Source organism: Cynocephalus volans, chromosome 16 (assembly GCF_027409185.1).
Source record: "Cynocephalus volans isolate mCynVol1 chromosome 16, mCynVol1.pri, whole genome shotgun sequence".
Classification (NCBI taxonomy): domain Eukaryota; kingdom Metazoa; phylum Chordata; class Mammalia; order Dermoptera; family Cynocephalidae; genus Cynocephalus; species Cynocephalus volans.
In genome coordinates, this window is record NC_084475.1 from 25,055,495 (window position 1) to 25,069,450 (window position 13,956).

Sequence of the window (13,956 nt, forward strand, 5' to 3'; positions counted from 1 at the left end):
TGTATTTCACAGGGCCTCCAAAGCCCTGCAGTTTCAGGGTTAGCCTAACTTCTTAAAAGTACATATAGAAATGTTAACGTTGCAAAAGACAGGAAACTTTCTCCAAGCTAAAGTCTGTTATAAGATATAGAATTGTAACACAGCAAGGTTGCTAGCTCAAGGACAGACAAGTTACTTGATTGATATGTAAAACATTGGGGAAACTGCTGCAGGGAAAGAGAATGTTTGCTAAGATCAAGCTTTTTTTGGTGGATCGACTTAACCTTTTGCAAATTGTACTATGGAATGTCACTCTGCTTGTTTCACTGATGTTACCAGTCTCTATTGTTGAACTATAACCCCACCTATATTCTTTTCCTGTAACTTCCTGTTTTGGAGAATAAATGCAGGGTGAGAACCCCAATTCGTGGTTAATTTCCAAAAGGAAGGAATGCCTCTCTCTTGAGGGTTCCAGGAAATTAACCCCTTTGGGGTCTCTCACTGCTCAGAAGAGATGGGCTTTGAGTAATCCTTTTGCGGCTCCATCACCCAGGGGAAGAGAGGTGACAAATCCGTGTGAGGCAAAGCAACAATTAAGTGCGTACTGTGTACAACATGATCTGCTACACATTTTAAATGGTAATTGTTAACTTTCCTAATAATAGTGCAGTAATAGTGCAAGAAAGACAGGTAACTTAATTCCAGTGTGGCATGGCTGATAAGCTGCAGAGCTATATTTTGTTACTATGTTTGTTTGATTTCAAAGTCCGTTCTCTTTCTACTATACTGCATTATCACTTTGGTTTTTATTATATTATTAATATTACTTATTTAATTAAACTTATATATACCCAAATTTGTTCTATAAAGGGCTTGAGGCACCTAAGTATTTGTTAAAATATACATTCCTTCTATCAAAAACGATCTGAGATGGCTTAAAAAATAAGATAAGGACTACAAAGGTGAAAATCATAATCAATGAAAAAAGGAGGAAGCTAACCACAAATGTTAACATGGTTGCTTGTACTGTACATAAAATTTGGCAGTCAAGGCAAGACAGGAAAACATTAAATTTAATTCAATGCCAGAAAGAAAGAAGCTCATAAGTATCTCAGAGGTGACAAGGATTTCCCACTACCAAGTTGAAAACAGACTTCCATATGGAAGTGTTATTTATAAACCAATCTTAGTGCTGTATTAGAGTAAAAAGGTCTTAAGGGTCTGACTTCTCTTGTGTCCCAAATAAGACAACATAGTAGGTGTTTGATTTGTTAAATGACTGAATTAATCAGTCTTCTTAGAAAACAAAGATGTCCATTGAAAAGAGTAAAAGGATGGGACCCAGGCTCCTAGAGTTTGGAATAGCTAGTGTAAGAATCTGTCAAAGTCAGAAAGATGAGTCAGAGGACTGTTAAGTGGAAATAAGGATATGGCAGAAGTTACACAGCACTGACTTTCAGATGAAAACATTAGCACTGTTTTAAAAAATATTTTCCAGCAATATCTGGTGGCCCAGAAATTAAATTAGAATAGAAAACGTAGACCATACTGTGAGAGGCAATGCTGCATACAGCAAGAAGGGAACAAGAGAAAATTAAGGAAGTAAGGGGAAAGTGTTCATGGGGACAATATTGAAATTACTTACTAAAAGTTTCATGCTGGGAGAATAGAGTTATCGACAGATTTTAGGTCAATATAAGACAAAGAACAGGTTCATGGTTAAGAGGAAGTAAGATAGACTACTGGTTGTGATGAGAAAGTAAATGCAGATTTAGAGGTCTGAGTATTATGTACTTTCTTTGTTTGATGAGATTTAAGATGCGGCAGTGAGGAACGTGAAGTAGGTCACACCTCTTCCAGGCACCATGAATCTGGGAGTTGGGTATGAGGAAATGAAGCACCCTTTTTTCCTTACATGATATATTTTGGGTAAGACTGGTCTGTAGCAGAGGCTGGCAAACATTTTCTGTAAAGGGCTCAATAGTAAATATTTTAGGCTTAGTGGGTTATACACAGTCTCTGCAATATATTCTATTCTCTCTTTTTTGGTAAAATACCATTCTTAGCTCGTGAGCCTTACAAAAATAGACCACTGACTGGACTTGACATGTGGGCCATAGTTTGCCTTGCTGCATATGATAAAATTCTAACTTCTTAGTTTCACAGAAAAGACTTTTTTATAACCTAAATCCAATTTCTCTAGTCATGTCATCCCACATTCACTTAACCCTATATTTCTCAGTTGCAGAATTTTTCAGTTTCTTCAACACTCCGTTGAAGGCCTCATAACTCAGGGCCTCTGTTCTTGCAGTTCCCTTAGGCTACAAATACTTTGCCCATTTCTCAGTTTATGCAGTTATTCATCATTCAAAATCCATTCCAAATGTCACGTGTTTGTATACCCATCACACTTTACCCAAGCAGTGATCTTATTCAAAACCATTTCTGTAAGCTGTGACACTCTGTATAAGAAAAAAAACCCCAATAAAACCAAAAAAAAACCCTTTTCTATTCAAAACTTCTTTTTTTATGGTTCATATAGTCTTTATCATGCTGAATGATAATCCCTTTACAGGTCTACCTCCTCATGTCCCCACTACTCTGAGTGTCTAAGGAAAGGAAGGTCTAACCCGTCCTGGTGTTCCCCCTCCCCCACACGAGTGCCTACTGTACACTTGCTTATAACACATGCTCAAAAAATATTCATCAATGAATTAACTACAGACTTCATACTTTTTACTATAAATATCTGTGTGATAACAACTAATATCTTAAAACTGTTACTTTATATAATTGGATTCTACTGCTTACTTTTTTTAAAAAAAGAAAAATTGCATTTCAATTTCATTGTGATTTTAAGAGAATTTCTACATGCCTGGTTGTGTTCATGAGCTGTACAATTATCTGTTCCATTATATTCTGTAAGCTGTTCTCTTCTTTTTTCTCTAATAAGAATTTTATGAACATCATCTTCCAGTCTATTGAAGAATTCTCCATCATGTGATAAAGTCTGAGAAGAACTCAACTCCTGTCAAAAATGAATTATGATTTACTGTCATTCAACACAAAAGTGTATGCATTTAATTAACCTAGTCAGTCACTAGAAGGATAAAGAATGAAAGAAAAATGACAGCTAAGAGACAGTCAACCACCCTATCCTTCTCCAGAATATCAGTGGTAGAAACATTTGCAAATGTTCTTTTCTTACTTCTCCATGTATTTTGGAATTGGGTATTGCTTGATTTTTAAATTTTATTATTCATATACCATACAATTCACCCATTTAATGTGTGCGAGGCAGTGGTTTTTAAATATACTCACAGAGCTGTGCAACCATCGCCACAATTTTATAACATTTCCATCAACCCCAGAAGAAACCCTGCACCCATCAGCAGTCACTCCCCGTTTCCTCCTAGTATCTCCCCCAACCCCAGGCAACACTACTCTATTTTCTGTTTCTATAGATTCGCTTTCACGGACATTTTTATAAATGGAATCACCCAATTTGTGATCTTTTGTAACTAGCTTCTTTGACCTTGCAAAGTATTTTCAAAGTTCATCCATGGTATAGCATGCATCAGTACTTCATTCCTTTTATTGCCAAATAATATCCCATTCTACATTTTATTTCTTCATTCATCAGTTGATGGACATTTGGGTTCTTTCTACTTTTGGGCTATTATGGATAATGCTGCCATGAACATTCATGCACAAGATTTTGTGTGGACATGTTTTCGATTCTCTTGGGTATACACTTAAGAGTAAAATTGCTAGGTCATATGGTAACTCTATGTTTAATTAACCTTTTGAGATATTGCCAAATAGTTTTCCAAAGCAGCACACTTTTTTACAATCCCAGAGCAGTGCAAGAGGGTTCCAATTTCTCCACCTTCTCACCAACACTTGTTATTATCTCTTTTTTTGATTGTACCCAACTCAGTAGGTGTGACGTAGTATCTCCTTATGGTTTTGAGTTGCATTTCCTTGATGGCTAATGGTGCTGAGCATCATTTCATGTGCTTATTGGACATTTGTATATCTTTTTGGAGCAATATGTACTCAGATCCTTTGCCTATTTTTTCTTTTGGGGGAACTAACCTACCTATTTTTAGTGTTTTTTTTTTGGTGGGGGGAGGGCAGCTGGCCAGTAATGAGATCTGAACCTATGGCCTTGGTGTTATAAAGCTGTGTTCTAACCAGATGAGCTAACCCGCCAGCCCCTCCTTTGCCTATTTTTTAAGTGGGTTACTTGTCTTTTTAATTGAGTTTTCAGAGTTCTTTATATTTTCTAAATACATGTATCTTGTCAAATATGATTTGCAAATATTTTCTCCCATTCTATGGGTTATCTGTACATTCTTGCTGGTGGCTTTTGCATCACAAAAGTTTTTAATTTTGATGAAGTCCAATTTATCCAAGAAATCACCGCCTAACTCAAAGTCACAAAAATTTATCCCTATATTTTCTCCTAAGAGTTTCATTGTTTTAGCTCTATTTAGTTCTGTAATCCATTTTGAGTTAATTTTTGTGTATGGTGTGAAAAAGGCATCCAAATTCATTCTCTTGCATGTGTATACAAAGCATCATTTGCTGAGATGACTATCCCTTCCCCCACTGAATTGTCTTGGCACCTTTGTCCAAAATCAACTGAACATAAATATCAGGGTTTATTTCTGGATTCTTAATTCTATTCTATCACTGTATGTATATTCTTATGCCAGTACTACACTGTTTTGCTTACTATAGCTTGCTTAATCTCTTACATAACATCTAAAAATAATTTTTACATAAATTCTACACACCAATAAAGATTTCCAAGATAAAACTCTATCACTATCTATCCATATGTAAAACTAGACTTTTATATGTTCTCTAAGCAAAGGAGCATTTCCTCTTCAACGTCCTGTTATAAAGATAGATTGAAGAAAACGTTCCTCTCACTCTCATTGGTTTCACCTATGTCCCACAATTCTTGAGCTATAATGCTCACAATTTTACCCATTTCAATTGTATTCATGAGCAATGACCAACAGTTCGATGACCATTCTTTTCCATTCACATTATCTTAGAAAGTGTTCAAAAGAAAAATTTACTTGTATATCAGTGCTTAATATACAAATGACATTAAAAATGTTTTGTGCAACATTTTATATTTTGTAAAGCACTTAGACAAACATCACTTTATTTGAATCTCATAAACACCATGAGACATTAATACGGCAAGTATTATTTCTTCACCAAGGATTTATGGCCTCAGGAATGCTCATGAATCTTGCTAAGTGGTACAGATTTAACTCTAAGTCTGTGGCTTCATAAAATACTTCCAATATACTCTGGTAAGATTTCATTTTAAAGCAATTAATACAAAAATGCTTAAATCACTGCTGAGCTTCTATGGAATAAATAGATTAATGTTGGCAACTAATCAGCCTCTGGATTTCATGTCACTAAAGATTACAGTTCCACAAAGTGTCCCTGTTTTTTGATAGCTGTTCCCATTACCAGCATGCCTGACCCAAAGGGTATTCTTGAGTATTTCTGAGTAAAAAACGAAATTTCTTCTCAGTTTAAAGATGGGATTTTTCAAAAGGTACCTTGATAAGAAACTACAGGAGAAAGCAAGCAAAAAAATAAATCAACCACACACCCCCACACACACCCCAGGAAAAAGATTACAATGTGGCAAATGTAAGAACACAGAATCTTTAATAAGTCTAGGCAATTCAATTTCAATTTAATTCAGATTTTGAGCACCTCTTAAGTGCCAAGCATACAGTGAGTAAGACAGAATGGTGCTTGCATAAGATCAGAGGAACATATAGATCAACGGATAAAAATCTAGACATAAACCTTCACACTCATGTCAATTTACTTTTTGAAAAGGCGTCAAGGCATAACGTTAAGGAAACAAGTGTTTTCAACAAATGGTGCTGTGAGAATTAGATGCACATATGCCATAAGGAGAATTTGAACTATTTCTTCACACCATGCACAAAAATTAACTTAAACATGGATCACAGACTTTAAAGGACGAATTAAAATTAGAAAACTTCTAGAATAAATAATCATAACCTTGGGTTAGACAATGAGTTATTAAATGAACACCAAAGTACAATCCATAAAAGAAAAAACTGATTAACTGGACTTGATCAAAATTCAAAATTTTTATGCCTCAAAAGACATCATTAAGAAAACAAAAGGCAAGGCACAGCCTGGGAGAAAAAAATTGCAATTCATTTATCTGATAGAGGAAAGAAACCAAATATGAGTAATGTATATTGTATGAGTCCATTCATAATAGGTTACCAAAAAGGCAAATCTACAGAGACAGAGAGCAGATCCGTGGTTGCCAGGGGCTGACGGTGGCAGTAGGGATTGACTACAAACAAGTATGAGGGAATTTTTAGGGACTATGGAAATGTTCTAAAACTAGACTATGGTTATGGTTGCACAACTCTATACTATAAATGACTGAATTATACGCTTTTACGGTATGTAAACTATAACTCAATAAAGCTGTTAAAAAAAACAACCTTGATTCCATCATTCTACTTAAAAACTAGAACATTACTTTACCTTGTGCCACCTGCATACTACTCTTCCCCCGTTCTTATCTACCTGCCTCCATAAAGGTAAGCAATACCCTGAATTTAGTGTTTATCATTTCCATCTTCTTTTGTTTTGCAGATGTGCCACTAAAAAATAAAATTTCATTTTGCTTATTTTTTTACTTTTCATTATGAAAATTTTCACCCACAAACTCTACACTAGATTTACCAATTGTCAAGGGTTCCCTATATTTATCCCTCCCTCTTTTTTGCTTAGGTATTTTTTAAAGTACAGACATGACATTTCATCTCAAAATGCTTTCACATGCAGCTGTAAAAAACAAATTTTCCAATTTAACCATAATATTATTATCACAACTAACAATAATCACATTCTTTAATATCATCTTACACCTAGTTCATATTTATATTTCTTCAATTGGATCAGAATGTCTTTTACAACTCATCTAATCAGGGTTTACACAGTGCATTTAGTCATCTCTTAAATTTCCTTTGATCCAGAATACTCCCTCCCCAAGCCCCACCTTTTTTTTTTTTTTTTTTTTTAACACTTTCTTGTTAAAGAGAGTAGGTCAGTTGTCCTACAAAGTATCCATCTGCTGGATTTGCCTGATTGCTTTCTCTAGGCATCACCTAACGTGTACTTCTAATTCCTATATCTCCTGTAAAATGGAAGGCAGATCTTAAGGCTTAATTTATATATAGGTTAAACATTTTCAGCAAGAATACTTAGTTTAGCTTAATTTTAAGCTTTATAAAATTGGTAACACTCTGATGCAATCTTCTAAACTTGTTTTTCAGTCGACATTCTCTTTTGGATTCATCCATGTTGTTGCCTGGAGCTATAAATTCATTCATTTTCACTACTGCATAAACCATTGTGTGATCACACTATAATTTATTCATTCTACTGAAGATTAACATTTAGATTTCTTCTAGTTTTTTTCTTGGGGAGGGGATATGAGGGGCTGAGCCAGTGCATACTTAAACATTCCTGTATGTGGCTCCTAGGACAAATGTGCGATATTCTCTAGGGCTTGTATATCTACAAGTAGACTGCCAAGTCATAACTTATATCGGGTCAGCAAACTAGCTCAAAATGGATGTGCTGCCTTTTTTGTAAATAAAGCGTTTTTGTTTTTAATATATGCCCTCAGCCTTTTGAGATAATCAATGGACGGCACATTTATAGGATCATAATGTTAATCTTAGAAAATCAGAGTTTAGGATATTGCCCACATATCCCCCAGGTTTCCTACAAAGACCATGAGTTTAGTTCCTGAGAAACATGAACTCTGCTGAAAAACTTGTATAATTTTCTGGTCAGAAGATAAAAACCACATAAGCCAAAGTGATTTATTTTGGCGTTCCCCCCCCCCACCCAAGCTTCTAGGAAATGTCAGCCCAAACCCATGGCCGTACTGATTGGGTCAAGTTATTTATTGCAGACTCCAGGTGACATCAACTTTCCCTCCTCCAGTCTGATCGCTGGTTCTCAGACTTTAGTGTACACAAGAATTCCCAGGAAAGTATGTTTAAAAGCAGATTCTTAGGCCCCAGATTCTGATTCAGTGGGACCAGGGTGAAGCCGAAGCCCTTTTGACAAGGGCCCAAAATGCCCAAAATGCATTTTAAGAAATGCTGACTTAGATGGTCAGTGCTGTTTTTCACTTCTATTTTTTTTCGCTTTTTTTTAAAAAAAAGCAATTTATATTCAGTCCTTTTAGAAACGAAAAGGGAAACATGAACCCTAAGTAAATGTGATATTTTAAAAAACTAACTGAACTAGTTTCAATTTCAATAACAAGGCTAATTGACTTAAACTATAACTCTAGTTAGAAGAATATCAGTCTAGGATTAATTTTAGCTTCTTTCCTACTAGAAGAAAGTTCTAAGTTATTCTAAATTTATTAAAAAGAATTAAACTGAGTGAAATGAGATACATTTTAAAAATTTAATTTAATTACTATTATTTTTTTACATTCTATGATGTTGTAGAGCAGTTGGGAGGCAGAGGGAGAGTGGAAAGGGGAAGGAAATGTGATGGGAGGAAGAGGAAGGAGGAAGGGTGAGATCGAGGCCTGTGGCACCCCCACATTCCAACAGGAGAGACGTGGGGGCTTCCAGCGGTGGCTTGGTCATTCCTAAGCTGGGTGCAGATGTCAGGGGGTGTAACAAAAGCCCTCGCCTCCCACCACGCCAGCTCGGGAACCTGGGGCCCTTCTTGCTGCAGCTTGGTGGTCTTCGCTGGGCTGGTTGCACATGTCAGGGTGGCATGGCCAAGGCCCTCAGCCCCCAACTGCCCTGGCTAGGGAGAGCCTGGGGTGCTTCCTGCGGTGGCTTGGTGGTTATCGATGGTCTGGATGCATGTGTCAGGGGGGTGTGGCTGAGACCCTCGGCCTCCCACCATCCTAGCTCAGGAGAGCCTGGGGCACTTCCTTTGGCGGCTTGGTGGTCGTCACTGGGCTGGTTGCTCTTGCTGGGGGGCATGACTGAAGCCCGAGGTGCTTCCTGCAGCTCGGTGGTCGTTGCTGGGGTGGTTGCACTTGTCGGGGGTATGTGGCCGAACCCCTCACCCTCCACCCTCGGGACTGGTTGCTGGGTGTTGGGGGGCATGGCTGAGGCCCCCGGCCCTCCCCACTTCCTGGCTTGGTAGCCCAGGGGACTTCTGGTCCTTCTGGTGTTATAGGTGTTCTTTGGTGACATGAGACTTTTACTAGTTAATATCAAACTTTGTCTCTGGTTGTGGGCACTTTGTTTTTTCTTTCAGTTTTGTATTGGATTATTTGCTATTCCCACCACTTAAACTCTGCACTGGAACTAATTTGCTGTTGTCCTTTGCTTACTTCTAAAATGGGGCAACTACCTGTGGGGACCAGTACTTGAGCTCTGAGGTTGAGCTCTGAGCTTTGCTGCTGATTCCCTGGGGAAAGCTTTTTGGGTAGCTCAGGTTTTAATGGTGGACGGACTTTATAGGTACTTCAGGGTCTAGTGAAATCTGATGCACCTGGGTTGTATAGAAACACTGGTCTGGGCCTGAGTCTTTTCACCAAACTGCACCCCCTGCAGTTCTATCAGCACCACACTCTCCCAAGTGAGCCACGGGCCGGCCCACCCCCTGCAGTTCTATAATCCTGACCAGTCTCCTCTGAATGATCCTACACTGACTGGGGGCAGATCAGCTGTCCTTGCTGTGCCCCAGTGTTCCCCTGATGGGCCTGTCTCTCCCACTGCCCATGCTCCGAACACTTCCCATGGGACGGGCCATGCTCCAGTCCCTTCCGATGACTCACCGGCCTCTGAGTGGCTCCTTTTTTTCAGTTGTTGTGGCTCCTGGGTCCTATGTGGGTCCATGGGAAACCTATTAGTGGTCTTGCTGGCCTGGGGGCCACCAAGGCCCTCTTCTGCCCTGCCACCTCCAAGCAACTTCATCCAAAAGGCACAGCTGCAGCTTTTAGCCGGCTCCTGCTCCATGTGCTCAGCAGCTCCAGCCTGGAAGCAGCCGGGATTCGAAATGGTCAGAGTGGTTTTTTCTTTCTCTCACTGTGATTTCTCCCACCTTCATGAACTCCGTAGGTCTCTCCTCCTCTTCCCCTGAGCTCTAGTGGCCCCAGCTTGGCTGTTGTTGCTTTTTTATAGTTGTAAATTGGTTGATTTGTGGGAGAGAGCGATGCTGGGGACAGTCTATTCTGCCATTTTGACCAGAAGTTGAGACACATTTTAAAAGTAAATTTAAAGAAAATGTTCATACTTCAAAAGTACCTCAGAAAATAATTATTTATTGATGTGTATATTTATTTGCTACTTAGCTCCAATTTTTTCCCCTCTTACATACTTTTTTTCTAAATTGTTTTATTTTTACAGCAGTTTTAGTTTTACAGAGAAATTGAGAGAAGTACAAATAGTTCCCATTCCCTCCCCCCACCGACATGTTATTTTACTGGAATGCAGCCTTGCTCATTCATTTAAGCATTGTCTATGGCTGCTTTTATACTACAGTGGCAGAACTGAGTAGTTGTAACAGAGACTGACGTGCTTGAAGCCTAAAATATTTGCTACCTGGCCCTTTTTCGGTTGTAATGAATATCCAACTTTGTAAGAACATCAACCTTATGAAAAATATTTGTACTGATTTACATTCCCACCAATATAAACTGATCCATAACTCTACTGATGTATTAACCTCCGAATCTTGGTATTTTCAAACTTCATAATTATTGCCTGCCTTGTGGGTGGGAGAAAAAATAGTATCTCAGTGCAATCTTAATTTGCATTTTTCTTATTAGTAGCAAAGTTGGACATTTTTCATGATTTTGCTATTCATATTTCTTGTTTTCTGAAATGCCTGATGTCCCTTGCCTGTTTTTTTTATCTATCTTATAAGACAGTAACCATTTGACTGGAGTACTTTCTCTATCTGGATACTAATCCTTTATTAGTTCTATGTTTTGAAAATACCTTCTTTCCACTTGAGCCTTGTCTTTTTACATTCTTTTTGGTATTTTGTGGAAAATTATTTGTTTTGAATGCATTCCAATGTACCAAACTTTTGTTTTATAGTTAGTGTTTTTGTTTTTCTCTACCCCAGGTCAGAAATATATTATTCTATATTTTCTAGTTCTAAAAGTTATAAAATTTGCCTTTCATATATAAGGTTTAGTCTATGTGAAGTTGATTTTAATGTGTGATGGAAAGTAGGGATGCAATTTGATATTTTTCCTAACATGGCTAAAAACTGTCCCTTGATTTTTCATTTATATGATGAAGTTAGAATAATTAACAGCATGGTATCGCACAGGAATAGATTGACCAGTAGAACAAAATAAAGAGCTCAAAAACAGACTCATGCATATATGGAATCTTGAAGAATGATAGTTACTGCACTATATATAATTCTTCTTTAGGAGTTCTTATCTATTTTTCGGCCTTTGCTCTTCCTTATTAGTAACTTGCTGAGTTCTAAAAAATAAACACCCTTAGCATTTTAATTGGAATTGCAAAAGGTCAACTGGGCAAAAATTATCACTTTTATTATAAAATTTTCATATTTCCAAGGGCTCCAAGTCACCTCCTAGAGGAATAGCCTCCCAGCTTTACAGTTTTAAGATACCTTAATATACAGTAATATACAAACCTCAAAATGGTCCATTGAATATATTTCTTTTACCACTCTTGACTGCTTTTAACTTATTCCAAGAGGAAATACCTGTAAAGCATGCAGCTACTTCTTCCTCTTTTATAAATGGCAAATGTAATTATTTGATAGTGGCACTTTTTCTTGCTGAACAAGGATGTAGTCTTAGGATTCTTAATGCAGACTTTCATGAAAGCCCTAACAATGTGCTTAAACTGGCAGGGGAAATGAAACCTACTATGTGCATCCCTTATAAGTACTATAAAAATATACAAGAGAAGCAGACCAGAAAAGGTTAGGGAAGGTTTTAGTGACAAGGCAGAACATTTATTTATGTTACCTACTATGTGCAAGGAATTAGGACTACTGGAGAAACAAAATCAACAAGATACGGGCTAAGACTTCCAAGAATTCGGATTCCAGTGAAGAAGTGAAACAATGACAAAACAGGGTGTTTGGTACTATGAAATATACACAGGGTGCCCTGGGCATCTAAATAAGACCACAATTGGAAAGCTTCGAGGAAAAGGCAACCCTCTGACCAAGTTCTAAAGCACAGTTAATCAGATGAAAAAAGAGGAAAGGAAAGAATACATGGGTAGACAAGGTAGTATGAAAAAATATAGTGTGTGCAGAAAAACTTTAAATACTTCTGTATGGCGTGGTAAAAAGAATCAATCTTGAAATACGAGAAAAATTTTAAAAAGTAGTAAGGGAAGGGTAATTGCAGCGGTGGGAGACTACCAGTTTTCAATATAACCCCCCTCTGCCATTCAATTATTACTACATGCATGTATTCCTGAGGTACAAATTTAATGAAAAACATGCTCTAAGGAAATAATCACTAATAGCTGCTAAAAGCACTGACTTAGTGGCTGATGGGAACCTTTATAATGGCTGACAACATCTGAACCTGCTGACCAATTTTTTAAATAAAGTTTTTATTTTAGAAATAGCTTTAGATTTACAGAAAAGTTTTAAAGATAGTACAGAGAGATCTCATAAACCCCTTCCCAGTTTCCCCTTTTGTTAACATCTTACATTATTATGGTACATTTGTTACAACTACGGAACCAACAGTGGTATACTACTATAACTAGACTCTATACTTTATTCAGAGTCCACTAATTTTTCCTTGTCCTTTTTCTGTTTGAGGATCTCATCCAGGACACCATATTAAATCTAGTCGTCATGTCTCCTTAGCCTCCTCAGTCCATGACAGTTTCTCAAACTTTGTTTTTGATGACCTTGACAGTTTTGAGGAATTCTGGTCATACTGGTCAGGTATTTGATAGAATGTCCTCTGATCTGGGTTTGTCCCATGTTTTCCCATGGTTACACTGGGTTTCAGGTTTTGGGTAGGAAGACCACAGAGGTGTAGTGCCATTCTCATCACATCATATCAAGGGTACATGTTATCAACATGACTAATCACTGATGATATTAACATTGATTGCCTGGTCAAGGTTGTGTTTGCAGGTTTCTACAGCATATCCCTCCTTTCCATACTGTCCACTGCATGGAAGGTCACTAAGCATATCCCATATCCAAGGGGGAGTGGACAAGGAATTAAGCTCCACCTCCTGAAGGGGCAATATCTACATAAATTATTTGGAATTCTTGTGTATGGGAGATTTTTCTCCTTTCTCCCATTTATCCCATCACTTATTTATACTAATATCAACCCATGGATATGTACTTATACTTTGGGTACCAATATTATTTACTGTTTTTCAAATTGTCCCAGCTCTGGCGATTAGGAGCTACTTCAGGTTGGTTTCCTATGTCCCTTTGACATGTCCCCATCTTTTTGTTTTTTGAAGACTTCTTTACTTCAGGGTAATACAAGATGTTCCAGATTTATCTTGTATATCCTCTGCCGCAGCCCTACAAGCAGCCATTTCTCTAAGGAGTCCTGGTTGCTTTTATTGGAGGATGGTGCTAGAACCACTGATCAATTTCAATGTCATAAAAACAACCATTTTACAACTCATTATGTGATAAGATAGGAAATATATCATACCACTTAGGAAATATTTTTGCTTTGTCATTCTCGAGAAAACAACTTGAATCCATCAAACCTTAAGAACTAATTAACAGTTTATAAGAAATTCTATAAAGATGTAACCCTGAGATCTCTAAATAATCATGAGATCTGTCCTGAGATAAATCTACAGATTGCAACCAAGAGTATGGAGCAAAATAGAGAGTCCTAAAGCTGTCTAAATGCCTGGATCCAGTCAACTACGAGGCATGGTTTGGTTATATGAACCA

General features: G+C 37.5%; 1 protein-coding gene across 4 annotated transcripts in view; it reads right to left on the bottom strand.

Moving 5' to 3' along the window:
* Positions 1-13,956, bottom strand: part of GKAP1 (G kinase anchoring protein 1) — a 69,367-nt gene that overhangs the window by 22,904 nt on the left and 32,507 nt on the right. For 3 of the 4 annotated variants that reach the window (XM_063080717.1, XM_063080716.1, XM_063080718.1), the window contains exon 7: positions 2,855-3,007. The exons of the other annotated variant lie outside the window; for it this stretch is intronic. In XM_063080717.1, the coding sequence (XP_062936787.1) occupies positions 2,855-3,007 (153 nt within the window). The remainder of the gene's footprint in view (positions 1-2,854; positions 3,008-13,956) is intronic. 4 annotated transcript variants of the gene reach the window in all.